This window comes from Syngnathoides biaculeatus, chromosome 15 (genome assembly GCF_019802595.1).
Source record: "Syngnathoides biaculeatus isolate LvHL_M chromosome 15, ASM1980259v1, whole genome shotgun sequence".
NCBI lineage: Eukaryota > Metazoa > Chordata > Actinopteri > Syngnathiformes > Syngnathidae > Syngnathoides > Syngnathoides biaculeatus.
Window position 1 is genome coordinate 24,250,472 of NC_084654.1, and position 15,077 is coordinate 24,265,548.

Genomic DNA, 15,077 nt, shown 5'->3' on the forward strand with positions numbered 1-15,077 from the left:
GTCACGTGACCCCCACGCCGGCCCCGCCTTCCGTTTACAGGAGATCAAACATGGCGGACGGAGCGCGGCCGACGCGTCGTTGGCGGCGGCCTCGGCGACGACATCAACATTTCGACTGAAGACGAGCGTTGCACGACAACGACGACGACGACGGCGGCTACCATGAGGGAGCGACAGAAAAAGAAAGGAAGGACGTGGGCGGAAGCCGCGAAGACGGTACCAAAAAAAAATCTCATTTGCGGCCCTTGTGTTGTCGCAACGTCCATTGACACATACACACAGCAGGCCCGAGCACGTGACGTCGGGCGGCTGTCACCGCGGAGGCGATCAATAAAGTTATTCGTGTGTTGAGAAACTGGAGTCGGTTTACGGCGCGAGGGGCGCGGGAGCTAACCCAGCTAGCCTAGCATGATGATACCCCGAAGTTTTGACGTTTTGTCACTAAAACGCCCCCCCCCCCAAAAAAAATAAAAATAAAATAAGAATAATAAAAGCATTAAAATCATCGCATTGTGTTCTGCACTGCTGCCATTGTTCGTTTTGGAACGTAGCCTCCATGGGCTTTGACAGCTTGACTTGCTCCCGAAGTCAAAACAAGCGTTGACATTAAGCCAATAATAGCGCTCCAAGCTTAGTTTGCGTTTGAAATGCTTACTAATACCTCAAATGCAGTAGATGTGCTAACCTAAAAGGTTGCAAATTCAGCAGCAACAAAAACGTTTTAATATCAACAACAAAGCTTTTTCAAGTTGACTGCACAAAATGGACAAGTTGATTATCATTCAGTCACTCGGTTTGTCCATAACGTGTCAGAAAATGGACAAAATGTCTACTTTCATCTGAGAATATTTCCCCTTGAGAGGATGAAATCACGAAGATATGGACGGTTTAAGGTCTCTCAGGTATCACTGCGATGATGTTTAATGGAAAAATGTTCACGAAATGGCGGGAGGCAGCATTCCTACAACAGCATACAGCTAATAATTACACACTGAAGTGTAAGAGAATATAAATTTAAGTGTAATTTGATGAATGGGAGCAAGTTCATGTTAATAACCAAGTAAGACTATAGTTCATAAATGTTTCATTACATTTGCAGTGTTATCAATGCTTGATAACTGTTTGCATGACAGTTCCATGTTTCATATTTCACAATTTTTAGTGGTTGCAACTTTGTTACACTGATGGATCTGTCTCAAATTGTCTTAATAATGCTAATGGTTTGTTTATCGTTGCATTGCAGTGTTTTGGGGCGTTATTACACTAATGGAAAGCTTTTATTACCCTTGCAATTCATGACAAGTTACAAATGTAAAAAAAAAAAAAAGCTGTTATTTTTTTTTCAGCAAGTTTTGTACTTCTTGTGCAGGCATACGTGATAGTCATGTTGTTGTGTGTGTGTCGCAGGTGCTGGAAAAATACCCCAACACACCTATGAGCCATAAAGAAATCTTGCAGGTCATCCAAAGAGAAAGACTAAAGGAAATCAGGTAAAAAACAAAAAAACTATGAATCTTTCTTTTGGTGTCCACTATATGTACTGTATTGTCACCTCACTGTGTTGCTTACATTTCCTGTCATCTCAAATATTCTTCTAATTGTTTTCATTTCTTTCTGTTTTTTTTTTTTTTTTTTAATGTTATCATTGTCACTGTTTTCACCCAGAAGGTAAGAACAAGTTAGTCCCCCCCCCCCCCCCCAACCTCCACATATCTAACAAACTCATTGTTTTGGATGACTTTTACTAACATTAACCTCATTCTAATCTCACAGTGTTGTAATATTATTGCATAAAGACTGCAGGCCTCTGTTGAACTAAAACGCAACGTTATTCAAAGTCATTGCAGCTACTTAATATTCAAGGAAATAAATTAGCATGTTCTCTCCACGCGTGCCTACGTGGGTTTTCTCCGTGCACTCCGGTTTCCTCCCACATCCCAAAAACATGCAACATTGAATGAACATTAAATTGCCCCGAGGTGTGATCGTGAGTGCGGTTGTTTGTCTCGATGCGCCCTGCGATCGGCTGGCGACCAGTTAAGGGTGTACCCCGCCCCGTCCTGCCCGTTGACATCTCGGATAGGCTCCAGCACTCTTGCATCCCTTGTGAGGATAAGTGGCTAAGAAAAATGGATGGATGGACAACAAATTCAACAAACGAGATCCCAAATCCCCTTATTCAACCGTTTTGTGTTACTACGACCTGGATGACTGACAATCTTGAGAGGCATTAAAATAAATAAAAATGAATTTTTAACAAGCATGTCGGTATTTTTTACAATCTTGTCGACTTAACACGATAGTATTAGGCCCTTTCAAATCCTCGAAAAAATTATGCTTGTAATTTCTTTATTGTTGCAAGTGAGATGGGCCCAAAATATTTTTGTAATTATTTTTTATTTTTTAATTAAGCAGCAGTTTTTATCCCGCCAAATAACAGAATCGACATGGATTATTGAATGGATATTGGGCAGGCCTTTAGTGTTTTGTTTCACACGTTGATAATAAGGTAGAAAAGGCTTACGCAATTCTGCTCTTAGGGTAACAATTTGTCTTTTTCCACTGACGACAGCGGAACGTCGCCGTTAGCATGTCTGAACGCAATGTTGCACACAAACTCCCGCGGCGACGAGGGGATCTTCTACAAAGTTCCGGGTAGGATGGGCGTGTACACGTTAAAGGTCAGTTCAGCCTCCGCATTGACAAAAAAAAAAACGTGGGCCGCAATCCCCTGGTCTGTTTTTGAAGAAGGACATCTCGGAGGCGGCCGCCGAATTGTCGGAGGACGAGTCCGAGGACAGCAGCGACGACCTGTCCGACTCCCGAAGCTCGGAAAACAACGGCGGCCCTCGGGAAGGCGGGAGGAGACGCTGGATGAGACCAGGTAACGCCGTGCGGTCACGGGAACGGGTCAGTCGACACGGGCACAAACGAGTGAGATCCAAGACCACAACGGTAGCACAAGTTGGGAGGCGCTACAGTTTTGCTCACTCGTTGAGGTGACTCACCGGGAAAAGTTGCCATGTGCGTTGTTGCTATTTGTGGCAGTGAAAAATGCGAGATAATAGCCGACAGATGAAATGCGTGATTGGACTTTTGTCTGCAATGACATGATGTTTTGTCAACGCGTAGCTATTCCGATTGTGACCTCGCTTTTGAGCTTCAGGGAAAAGTCCGATCTTTCGGAACACGCTTGAGATCCAAGCCCACAAATGAGACACACGATCGAAACGTGGATAAAAGTCGGCAACACGTCCCGTAAGAAATGCGATCGGCTGTTTTCAGTCAATGCGGCCGCGTTCTTGCTCTTCTCATCACGATATTGCTTTTGAGTTTTCAGGGGGGAAAAAGGAGACGTTTTGTAAACAAATCCGAAATGAATTCACGAATCAGAAACATTTTTGAATTTTGGAGAAATGGCTGCTATTCCGATCATGACAGTACCTGGGAAAAAAAAAAAAAAAAAAAATCATTTTTTTTGAAAAAATGCAAAATTTCATCTAATGAACGAGACAATTGGAGTCTTTAGAAATGGCGAGATGGCGGCACATAAGCAATCAAATCGGGGCACGTTGGAGCAATGTTTGGACGTCGCCACTGCATTGTTGCTAGTCCGATCGCACCTTCAGTCGTTAAGACCACGTTGAATATTTTGGATTTTTGAATGCGCCATGCAAACTGAAATGAGTTTGACGCCGCTGACGGAAGCCATCAATCGCTTTGAGATCATTTTTTGCCGCATCCTCGCTTTGCCAACAAATACGCTCTTAGCTATCGATTAAGACACACGTGTTGTCGGATGATTCCGTGAAATGTGAAGAAATGGCAACATTACTCTGTTCTAAATCAGAAAGCTGAATTTTTATTTTTATCCCCCCCCCCCCCCCCCCCCCCGAATATGGTCCGCTGAGATTGTTCCCAAGAACGGTCCCGCTGCGGGTTTTTACTTATCGGTATTGTCTGCGAGGTAATCCCATCGGCGCGTCTTTTGTGCTCCCGCCGCGGTTTCGGTTTCTTCACGACAAAAGCCCGGCACATTTTCCAGTGGGCGCGCCGCCCCGCGGACGTGTATTTTGTAACATCTGCGTTTTGCGTCCCGACAGTTCCCTCCAAGCTACCTTCGCAGCAGCAGCCGATGTCGCCGCAGCCCCGCTGCTCGTCGCCGTCCGTTGCAGCCGCCGCCGCCAAGCTCATTTCGCCCTCACAGAAGCACAGCAAGAAAGCCCTCAAACAGGTAGGCGGCGGACCAGTGCCTTTTCTCTTCAAAAGAGGCTATTCACGTTCAAGTGTTTGTGCACTCTGCGGCGTTAAACACACAAGGACAGACTCCTGCTGCCATTTGAAGACGAGCGATTTTGAGTCAGCTCTTTGTCTGACTTTGTTGTGATTGCAGTTTATTTTTTTCCCCCGACGCAGCAGCATAGCAATGCTAACGCGCTAACGTCCCAGCTTCAAATGTTTGTGGACATTTTTCATGATATTATCAGTTAGTATCAAAAGTTTTAGACAAAAATTAACAGGGAGCACCCAGGAGCTAATTAGGGGGACCAAGCCCTGAAAAGGACTTGATGCTTTCCCCCCCACTTCCTCAATTTCTTATGCTTATAGCTTTAAATCTACCCCAAACTTTGATGCCCAAACAGTGTTGATGTTTGAAACTGTTGAAAAAAAAAAAAAAAAAAACAGCTTTAAAAAAATGCACAAGTGGAATTTATGTTGGTGACTTGCAACACACAAACAGAAGGTACTACGACTTACTACCAATTTTCCATTTTATTCCATTTTCAGTGATCAGCAATGTTCCCTTGAGACTGCGCATTTGCGCACTTGTCACACACTCAGTGCAGAGGAAAACAGATCCAGGGCAGTCAACTACAGCCTGACGTGGTTTTTTTTTTTTTTTTTAACACGGCAGGGCAGCACACCGCCTCTCACAAAGAGCTGCTGCTCAGCCACAACGGGCCACACACGCTACTTCCTTGTTTACCTGACACCGCCCCCCCTTCCCCTCCAATTTAAAGGGGTAGACTCATAATTACAAACATCCGGGTATGTGAATAATAGAAGAAAAAGTGGTGAAACTGGATGAGATTTTCTCTTTTTTTTTTTTTTTTTTTTTTGAGTAAAAAAAGATCCGGTCTGAAGCTAAAGTAAAAAGTACAGGATGAGATGGTGTATAATATTAAAATTCCACCTTGGCACAGCCTGATCAGGGGTGAAAGCGCAGACGATACAGTGCTAATTCTGTATTTTAAATATAGGAGGCAACATAACATTAACCCTAAAACTGTTTGGGAGCATCATGCATTGCAAACGATATCATGCATGCAATAATTCAGTTTGACACCAAGAAAAACAGACGGCGATGTCATTGTGTGTTCAAAAAAACCAAATGAAATAAAGTTGCAAGCGACGTTTCAAATTGATAGGCTTGGTATGTATTTGTATTGTAATGTTTTTGTTTGTCGACATTTTCAGTGTACGTTAGCAAAAACACAAAATAGTTTTTAAAAACGTTCTGATGGGAATGTCCTCCGAACCTTTGTTGCTCATAGCAGTCAAGCGGGGGGGGGGGGGGGGGGGTTCCCACGGGCTTAGTGTGTTTGCTTTTGGTGATCAGTGATGTCAAGTTTCATTTTTAACAACACATATATCGCATTTGTATATCTAATTACCGTCGCTGATGTTGCGCATAAAAACACGGCCTTGGGTTTCAATGCGTGTTTTTCTTTTTTTACCGGCAGTGTTAAACGGGCTTATGTTATTATCTCAACACAGACACGAGTGTATTTAGCATCCCGTATTTTTCTGTTCAGCGAAGAAAAACAAAAATGCCTCCAGTCGTCATAAGCCACCCGATCAGCATTTTCCTCTCTTTGCGCGCGCGTGCATTTGCGTGTCTGCATTCCATAATGAGGTTGAACTGTGAAAATCATAATTCGCTCCATCTGCGCCGCCGAGGACATTTCGGCACCCGACTTGCGCCATTTACACGTCGCGCATTACGTAATCCTCGTCACGACTCAAGACGAGCGGAGTAGCCAGAGGGACGGATTCATTGCTTGTTACGCACGTTGACGCATCATCACACATGATTATTATTTTTGTTATTGTTATTTGTTAGGCCTTGAAGCAGCAGCAGCAGCGGAACCAACGCAGGCAGGCGGCGATGCCGACCACTTCCACTTCCAGGCTGCTGCTGAAGACCATCAAAGACATGGCGGACAACATCACCGCCAAGAATGGTGGGTGTTGGCGCAAAAGCGCAAAAGTTGTTTAGAGTTTGCTGATCAAAGACGGCATCTCAGTGTAAACAAATGTCACCGATAGATCTTTGCCTCCCCGTTGGATCCAGGAAGGTTACTCAGCGGTCCGGTCGCATCAGTGCAGGTAAAACTTGCACGCCTGTTTTGGTTTCGCAAATATGTTTTATCTATATTTTTAAAGAGTATTTTACACGCAAAATTATCAGCGTGTGGTGAGGTAAATTGTAGTGAACGTTCAATGTTTGCCGGAGTCCCAAAAAAAAAAAAAAAACATTTTTAAAAATGTTTATTATTGAATTTTTATTTAACAGTTTAAAAAGTAAAAATCTTCCCAGCTATGATACTGAAGTACTTGAATGTCATTTTCATGTCACAAGATCACCTTGAAAAATACATATTTAACAGGTGATAAGCTACGCAAAGGTGTGGATTTTGCTACTTTGGGGGCCTTAAAAGTACCAGTTACTGATTTTTTTTTTTTTTTATGTTTTTGATTCAGTAACTTGCCAATAACGAATTTCTTAAATACATATACTGCACAGTTGTCCTTCGCAACTCTCTGGTTCAATCACACATATGCTGATTTTTAGCTAAATTGTGGGAGTTTCCAGTTTTCCAAACGTACGAATGTTCCTGCACATTTTTGTCAAAAAAAAATAAGTGAATGTCCAAATTTTGGGATCGTTTAAAAACAGAAAATGTGCAATGCGTCTCCTGCAGAGCTTTAACCAACGACACGCCTATAGAAAATTAAACTTTATTATATCTATATAATAATAATATATATAATCTATATTATATCCATATAGCCCGCCACTGCTCGATGGGACAAATTGTAACCCCCCCCCCCACGTGGCCGTCGATACATACTTCAAATCGCTTCATTGAACAAGCGGTGTGAAAATACACAAAGCGACGCTCGCCCAGTGGCACACAACATGCAGACCTGCTGACGGGTTCGCCAGTTTACAGCTGGGGCCCAAGTGCAAAATAATAGCTGCACCTCATAACCATATTTTGTATCGGTATTATGCATAAAGCTTTGAAATCGATCTAAATAAAAAAAGATACAGCTACTTTGTGGATTTTTGTTCTTGTTTTAAACAGCGAACCCCTATTTTTTAATTTTGATCTTTTTTGGGGGCTTTGCAGGCCACCTGAAACGCAACAGGTGCAAAATCGACGTGGAGACGCCGGACTCAATTTTGGTCAACACCAACCTGCGGGCCGTCATCAACAAGCACACCTTCTCGGTCCTGCCGCCCGACTGCCAGCAGAGGCTGCTGCGACTTCTGCCCGAAGCGGACCAGCAGGTGCCTCGGGTGGTAACGACCCCGCGGCGGTTTGCGATTACTGACGCGCGCGTCTCTCGCGGGCCAGGCCTGCGCGGACGGCCTCCTCAAGGTGACGAGCTCGGCTTTGAACAACGAGTTCTTCACGTCGGCGGCGCAGTCGTGGAAGGAACGGCTGGCGGAGGGTGAGCGCAGCTGCTCCTGACTGATAATGACGACGTCCGATTAATATTCCACGCGTGGTCGCCCGGGATTTTTTTTTTTTTTTTTTTTTCTCGGCAGGTGAATTCACGCCAGAGTTGCAGCTGCGAATGCGCCAGGAAATCGAGAAGGAGAAGAAAGTGGAGCACTGGAAGGAGGCCTTCTTTGAGAGCTACTATGGTAAAAAGTAGGTGGACTGAAGACTGGAGGCTACCTGAAACACCGACGGAGGACTCCAAACTCTTGATTTCACTAGAGCGAGACCAAGTCGAACATGTTGCGACTTTTTAAACCCACTCACGTAAGGCTTGACGCGGACTTGAACTACATGACTTGACGTGCCCCGCCTGTTTACATTTGAAAATCGTATTTTTTGCGCTCGGTGCGCAAATTTGCCAAGTCGTCAGTATGGATTATGTCTTTGAAAAAAGCGGGTGAAGGAGAATGGAAACAAGCAAAGTTTGCAACTCAGAGTTCAATGTCGAAGTTCACAATTCCCTGTAAGACCAACAAAGACACTTAAGTGATGTTAACTTAGCAGTTTAGCTCACCGATAGCTAGTCAAACATTAACCACACTTAATGCCAGTTGTGTGTTCCACTAGGAGGAGAATAAAGTCCTGGATGAAACACAATCTGGTTGGGGAACCATTAAAAGACTCAGATTGTGAATGTGTTCGTACAGCTTACTAACGTGCAAATACATCTTGTGATTGAGTGCATGACTTGACTTGGGACTTGTTTATCCCGTCACGACATGACTCGTTGACTTGTTTGAAACGTAGCAGGGACTCGACTTGACTGATTGTTGGAACGGTAACCCGGGACTGACTTGAAACTTGCACATATGTGACTTACTCCCACCTTGACCTAGAGTGGTTTCTTTTCCTACCACACCTTTTATGCTTTCTCATTGCGCAGTTCTGGACTCAGTCTTGAGGAATCCAGAGAGCTGACGAAAGCTGATCTCAAATGGGAGCCGAAGCCTCGTCAGCCAAGACCGGCCTCGAGGTTGTCGGAGGAAGCGAAGGGAACGGACGACCGCAGCCGGACCGACGGTGGCGCCGTAGCGAAAGACTCAAAGTCAACGCCTTCGGAGGAGAAGACGCCACCTCCTCCAAAAGAATCTGTCTCCGTCCCAGAACTGATGAAGACCAGGCGCTCTCAGCATGCGGAGGATTGTAGGATGCCCGCTCCGACCTCGAGAGCAGAAGCGGAGCAGCAGAACGAACGCGTCGCCGCGGAGACGCGGGCTAAAGAGGCTACAACGGAGCTCAAGACCAGCCCGCCGCCACGAGCCGAAACGGAGGTAAAACAGGATCCACCGTTGCCCGGGGTCGAGCCCCCCGAAGAGATGAAGGTCGAGCCGGAAGGCGCCTCAGAACCGCAGAAAAGAAAGCCTCCCGGCCAGACGGAGGACGAGGCCACGCCAGAAAAAAGACCGCGAATATCCTCAGTTTCCTCCGTGTCCTCCATCTCCTCCGTTTCTCCACCGGCATCATCCATACCGAGCCCGGCCACTCCGACTTCTGCAAGCAACCACAGAGTTCCGCCGCTCAAGGTAGGAAAAAGATTCAAGGAGTGTCTTTTACCGGCTTTGGTTTGTTCTTGTTTGCAACCGAAGGCCGTGTTTTCACCATCGGGGTTGTACAAACCAGTCGACTTGACTTTTTCTCCTCCGCAATGAAGTTTACTGCGCGCTAATTGGAAGGCGGAGCAACATGGAATCTATTTCGCACTGTGCACTTTTGGTGAATGAGGGAGAACCAGAGACGTGGGGAAAAACATCCAGGCCCAGACAGGATCTTTGACCATTTTTTTGTCTTGTCCTGTCAAGGTGGAAGGAGCCCAGGGAATTTTTCCACTGCATCCACCGTCACAGGGCCAAGCACGCCTCGCGGGACATTTTTTTTATTTTTTAATCACGAGCTGTCCCCCGGCCAACGTCTTCCCGCTCTTGTTCTCTCATGTATTTGCTACGTAAATGTAGAGTTTGGGCTGTCCATTGGCGGTGATTCGGTCATTTTTCAATTAATAGTACATTACTGAAAAAACATACCGGATTGAAATAATCTACACTGCTTAAGTGAACACCACATCGCTACTCCTCTGTTTGTATCTGGAAAAGCAGCCGGATTCAGGTCACTTTCTGATTGGCTTCCGCTTCTCGTCAAACACACCGGGAACCGTAGTTCGGCAAAACTCGCTTTTGACATTTTGCGATCGTCAATATTGATCAGGATGACATGAACGATTGCCGTCCCCACCCATTTTTTTCTGTCCGAGCAGATGAGAGACACAAATCCCTTTGTAACAAAACCCAAACCGCACGATAATCTTTCAAAGATGTTCAAGAATTAGGGAGGAAAAAAAGGCTCCGGTTTGCCTCGATTGTCGGTATGAGTCGACGCCGCCAAAGTGGAAAAATGACTGCAATCAAAGTTCTTCCCACCCGGGATCTCGTTGGAACATCTTTTCGTGACTTCATGGCTACTTGTTACTTCATCTTCAAAATTCATATTATCTGGGGGCATACCTAGTATTAGGGGAAAAAAATGGCGCAAATGGGACCAGAATTAGTCAAATGTGTTAGATTCATATGCCAAAGTTTTGTCAGAATTACAATGCACTGCCAAAGACAGCGGGAAATTCTTTCTCGCGCTTAATCCAGACATCGGGTTTAACTTGTATTTTATTTTATCTGGAGTTTATCAGGTCAGACAATTTCCATTGCGTTTACTGAGTCCGCACTCCCTCTGTTGTTTGGTTGCAGATTCCAGTCTCGAGAATCCTTCCCGTCCCCGTGTCGCCGAGGACTCCCCTGCCCACCTCCCTGAACAGCCCGCCTCGGACCGGCGCTCGCACTTTGGCGGACATCAAAGCCAAAGCTCAGCTCGCACGAGCGCAGCGAGCGGCAGCGGCGGCTTCTAGGGGGGCTCTTCCCGGGACCGGCAGAGGCGCGTGCGCTTCCGAGCCCACGAAACCCTCCCTGGGTCTGAGTTTAACTTCCCCGCAGTCGTCTACCACGTTACCACTCAACACCAACAACGCAACTCCCTCTCGCCCTCAGGACGCCCTTGGGCCCCTCAGTCCAAGCCACTTGAACATTCAGGACGTCCGAACGGTCGGCATGCGGCCTTGTAACGCTCGTTCGGACTTAGCACCTGAGTGCCAGGAAACTCCTTCCGGATCGACGCGGATAAGCTCCTGTATCCCCGCAAACAACCCGCTGGTCACCAGACTCTTGCAGGGAAAAGAAGTTCCCTTGGAGCAGATCCTCCCGAAACCTCTCGCCAGGGTGGACGCCAAGACGTCCCACGTACATTCCGGCAAGAGCAAGACGCTTCATTCAGCCACCGGCGGCGGACCTGAGCACCACCAGCGTAGCACCACGGGCTGGGCCTTATCGCACCACACCAGAACTCACAAAGAACCTCTCGACAAGGACACCCAGGAGCAGATCTTACAGACTCTGATGGAAAGAAAACTCCAGCAGCGACAACTCCAACAAGGAGGTCCGACTCGCCACGGCCACCAAGGGGAGCGCGGCGAGGACTATCAGGACCGACCGCGGCTACCCGTCGGCTTCTTGGGCCGCAAGAGAACGCCGAGGCCCGCCATGACGGGACACTACCTCCTCAACGTCTCCACGTACAGGCGAGGGTCAGAAAGCAAGCGTTCCCACCGGGCCGCCATCCCCAACGTGACCGTTCCGAAAAGAGAAGCGGCGGATGACCAGGAGGTGACGCGAGAGGGCGTGTTTGAGTTTAAAACTGAGCAGCAGCGATCGTCCGGAAGCAAATGTGAGCAAGCCGGGAGTCTTCCGCGTCGTCTCGACATCAAAACTGAACCGGGACTTGAGGATATCGCAAATGACGAGAAAAGCCCAGGGCATAAGCAAGTCTTCAATCAAGGAAAATCCGAGCCATATCTTCCCCTCAAGGAGTCCGGTCACCAGCGGTCGTCTGCCTTTCCGACCCCGAGGATGTCCATCCACGACGAGTCGGTATCGTCCCGTTACGGCGGTAGCATCAGCGTCTCCGTGCCGCACGCTTTGAACCGGAACGTCTCGGGCGCCTCCGCGACGGCTCCGGACGACGGGAGCGTCGTCTCCTTTTCGGTGACCGTCACCACCATTCCCGCCGCCAGCCCCTTGGACCCGGGCGACGGCGGCGCGCCTCCGCCGGAGCCGTCCTTCGCCGAGGCCGCCGGCGTGGAGGACGCGCAGTCCAAATGCTACTGCCGGCTGAAGGCCATGATCATGTGTAAAGGGTGCGGGGCCTTCTGCCACCACGACTGCATCGGACCCTCGGAGTTGTGCGTCTCGTGCCTGGTGATTCGATGACACCCGGATCGGGTCGCTCGGTGGCCGGTGGCGCCTTCGGCGCGACGCTTACACTGGATGGTCTTATTTGACGGCTGCACGGCGCATCGCGTTAATGAGTCTCGGGGTCGGAATCTCGACCGGGGCCCTTTTTTGTGTGCCCTTCGCTTACAATTATTGTGGGTTTTCTCCGGGTGTTCCGGCTTCCTCCCACATTCCCACAAATTCGTTCGATTCAAGACCGGCTGTGCATGTGAGTGTGAATGCTGGTTTGTCTACCGAATACATCACTCACTAAAATTAGTGATAGGAGCCAAAAGTGGCAAGTAATGAATGCCTTTGGAAGGGTTCTGCTGACTTCTCGACCGGGGTGCACATAATTTCAGTCTGCTTGTCAAAGGAGGACCATTCCTGATCCGGATGACGGGATAAATTAATTGCAATACGACAGCACAAGACGGCACAATCCGAGCATTTTCCACACTTCTCTCGGGCAACGTTCGCCAATCTTTATGGCACCACAGATCCGTTTTCCATTTTGACGGACGCGGCTAGATCGACGCCCACAGAGCCCCGTGCCGGCGGCGCCGGCTAGCACTTCGTGCGGGAGTTTATCCTACGGCGCGTGCTCGCGGCTGAGCCCAACTGAACTGAGAAAGAAACGCATCAGTTCATGAACTTTTTCAGGGAGTCCTCGGTCTACAACTCAGATCCGTTCCTACCTGGTCCTCAATCCTCTCCATCTTGACAAGTATCAAAGATGGCGGACCGCAGGACGGGCGTTGTAAAGTCTTGGGTCTAGACCGTCTTAACCCGAGGACTCCCCTGTATATCCGCTCAAAAGATGAGTTCATTTGAACGAGTTATGGACAACAAACACTCCATCCACCCCAAAAAAAGATGAAAATACAAAATTCTCAAAAATATGCAAGGACTTATGTGCACCCCTGCTCATAGAGGTCTCGGGCCGGCGCCAGAGCACGACTTTTATATTAGACTGTACTTTGGGTCCTCCTTTCACGTCGCCCGAATTCCTTGGCACCGAGATGCCAGAAATTGACTCCGAGGCACTACTTACTATTCTCTTCGAGCTCATGCGTCACCTGGTGGCAACTCTCGGTCGGATGTTTAAGAACGAGCACCGGAGCAACAAATCGGTGCGTTTCCCCGCAAAAATTCAATAAAATACACAAAAAAGACACAAAAAGGTGAACCTCTGGATGAAATTTCAGGAGGAACTTCAAATTCACCTGAAATTTCAGAACCAGAATCACGGGAAAATTACTATTCTGAACTTTTTGCGAGTCGTGTATGCGCCCCCGCGATCTCACCTGCGACCCGACTGCCGATCAGAGCCGTCGGAAGCAGTTTTTGGAACACGTCGAGATCTCAATCGCGTCGGTCGTCTCGCCCGAGACAATCTGACAACATTTGCACTTAGCATTAGGGTGGTATATATTTTTCAAATATAGCTTTATGAAAACTAGTTTTTAAATGGGGGGGGAAAGGGAGGGAAAGAAATTGAATGTTATTTTTGTAGAACCTCAAGACTGTTCTAGAGTTTTAAAAATCCTACCAGGCTTTAGTCGCTTTCAAAGGGCAAAAAAGGGTGAAATTTCTGCTGTTGGGCATTTGCCGCGCGCGCGATGCCAGGGAAAGTGCAACTATTTTATAATATCAACACTCACCAAGAATCGTGTATAGTTTTAAAGAGCTTTTCAATTTTCACTTTTTAGCCACGTTTATGTTTTATACAAATCAACGACGATTGCACATTTAGGAGAAAAACGCCCAATGGGGGGAAAAACAAAAAAGTAGCAGGAGCGTTTGGCACTTCAATCCGTCGAGGAAATCTTTCTATATAAAAACCGCTTTTTTTTTCTTCGTCTACAGATTGAATTTCAACGTTAAACTTTCTCACATGAATAATCCTATATATTTTTGTGTAAATATTGCCTCGATGTACATGAATTTAGTCGAGGTTGATCACAAATCATCTACGCTAAGAGTCAAAACGCTTCAGCAAACCGCGCCAAGCGGTCGATTCGGTACGGCGTGATTTTTACTGGAGGTGCAATATGAAATATGAAGAGTGATAGAACACTTTGCTCTATAGATGACAAAATCATCTTTTTCTTTTCTCTCTCCGCAAGTAAAACTTAACAGGAAAAACGCCAAAGTCACCTTAAAAAAAAATATATCAGATATAATTTTGAATAGTCTTGCTAATAAATCAAAGTAATATATTTTAATTCAGATATTTTAATATAAAATGATATATTTTCTTTTGAAACTCAACAGGGTATTTTTTTTTTTTTTTTTCCTGTTTTTTTGGACCACACAGGTCGCCATCCCATCGCGCTTTTTACAGTCTTAAGCACCCAGATACATACATGACATTTTTGCGCGGTTGTCGTGTAATTTGTGTCGTACATTTGGATTGTCGTCGTTTTTTTTTTGTTTGTTTTTTCGGTGCCGTCTCCATTTGTGCGGAAAGGCCAGAGTTTTATCCGTTAAATTGGGAGGTGTGGAAGCCCCCTCCCGCAGGTTTACAGTACGAGTGAGACGTGTCGAGTTTTGGCAACGTGTTCACGTCATCGGATTCACTACACGCCCCTTTTTCGGAATTAATTTCAAAACGCGACCGCGCGCTAAGATTTCTTCCTCTGGGGCAATTCGTGTGACGATGCTGCTTTTTGTTCGCGGGAGTTCGAGGTACAAAGCAAGATTGTAAATCAGGGGGCCTGTGGGGCCGTACACGGAAAAAGAAGCCCCGGAACGTTTAATCCACAAATGTTTATAATAAATAGAAATATAGATATGTAAACACACACACATATATATATAAATATAAAAGTGGCCCCTAAAAGGTTACCAATGGCCACCCTTTTCGAGTAAAATGTCCTTTTGTCCTCCATTTTAAATGGGTGAATGTACTATTGTGTGTAAAAAAAAAAAAAAAAAAAAAAAATCTATCAAATGCTATAAAAATATG

At 46.5% G+C, this 15,077-nt stretch overlaps 1 protein-coding gene across 1 annotated transcript; it reads left to right on the forward strand.

The window, feature by feature from the left end:
• Nucleotides 1–10: 10 nt before the first annotated feature.
• asxl2 (ASXL transcriptional regulator 2) lies at nt 11–15,065 on the forward strand. Its single transcript, XM_061844609.1, has 12 exons — nt 11–216; nt 1,408–1,490; nt 2,573–2,681; nt 2,749–2,884; nt 4,104–4,234; nt 6,125–6,245; nt 6,331–6,390; nt 7,419–7,579; nt 7,647–7,743; nt 7,841–7,946; nt 8,680–9,319; nt 10,532–15,065. The coding sequence occupies exons 1-12, from the start codon at nt 163–165 to the stop codon at nt 12,101–12,103; spliced, it is 3,270 nt and encodes a 1,089-aa protein (XP_061700593.1). The 5' UTR covers nt 11–162; the 3' UTR covers nt 12,104–15,065.
• Nucleotides 15,066–15,077: the final 12 nt, after the last annotated feature.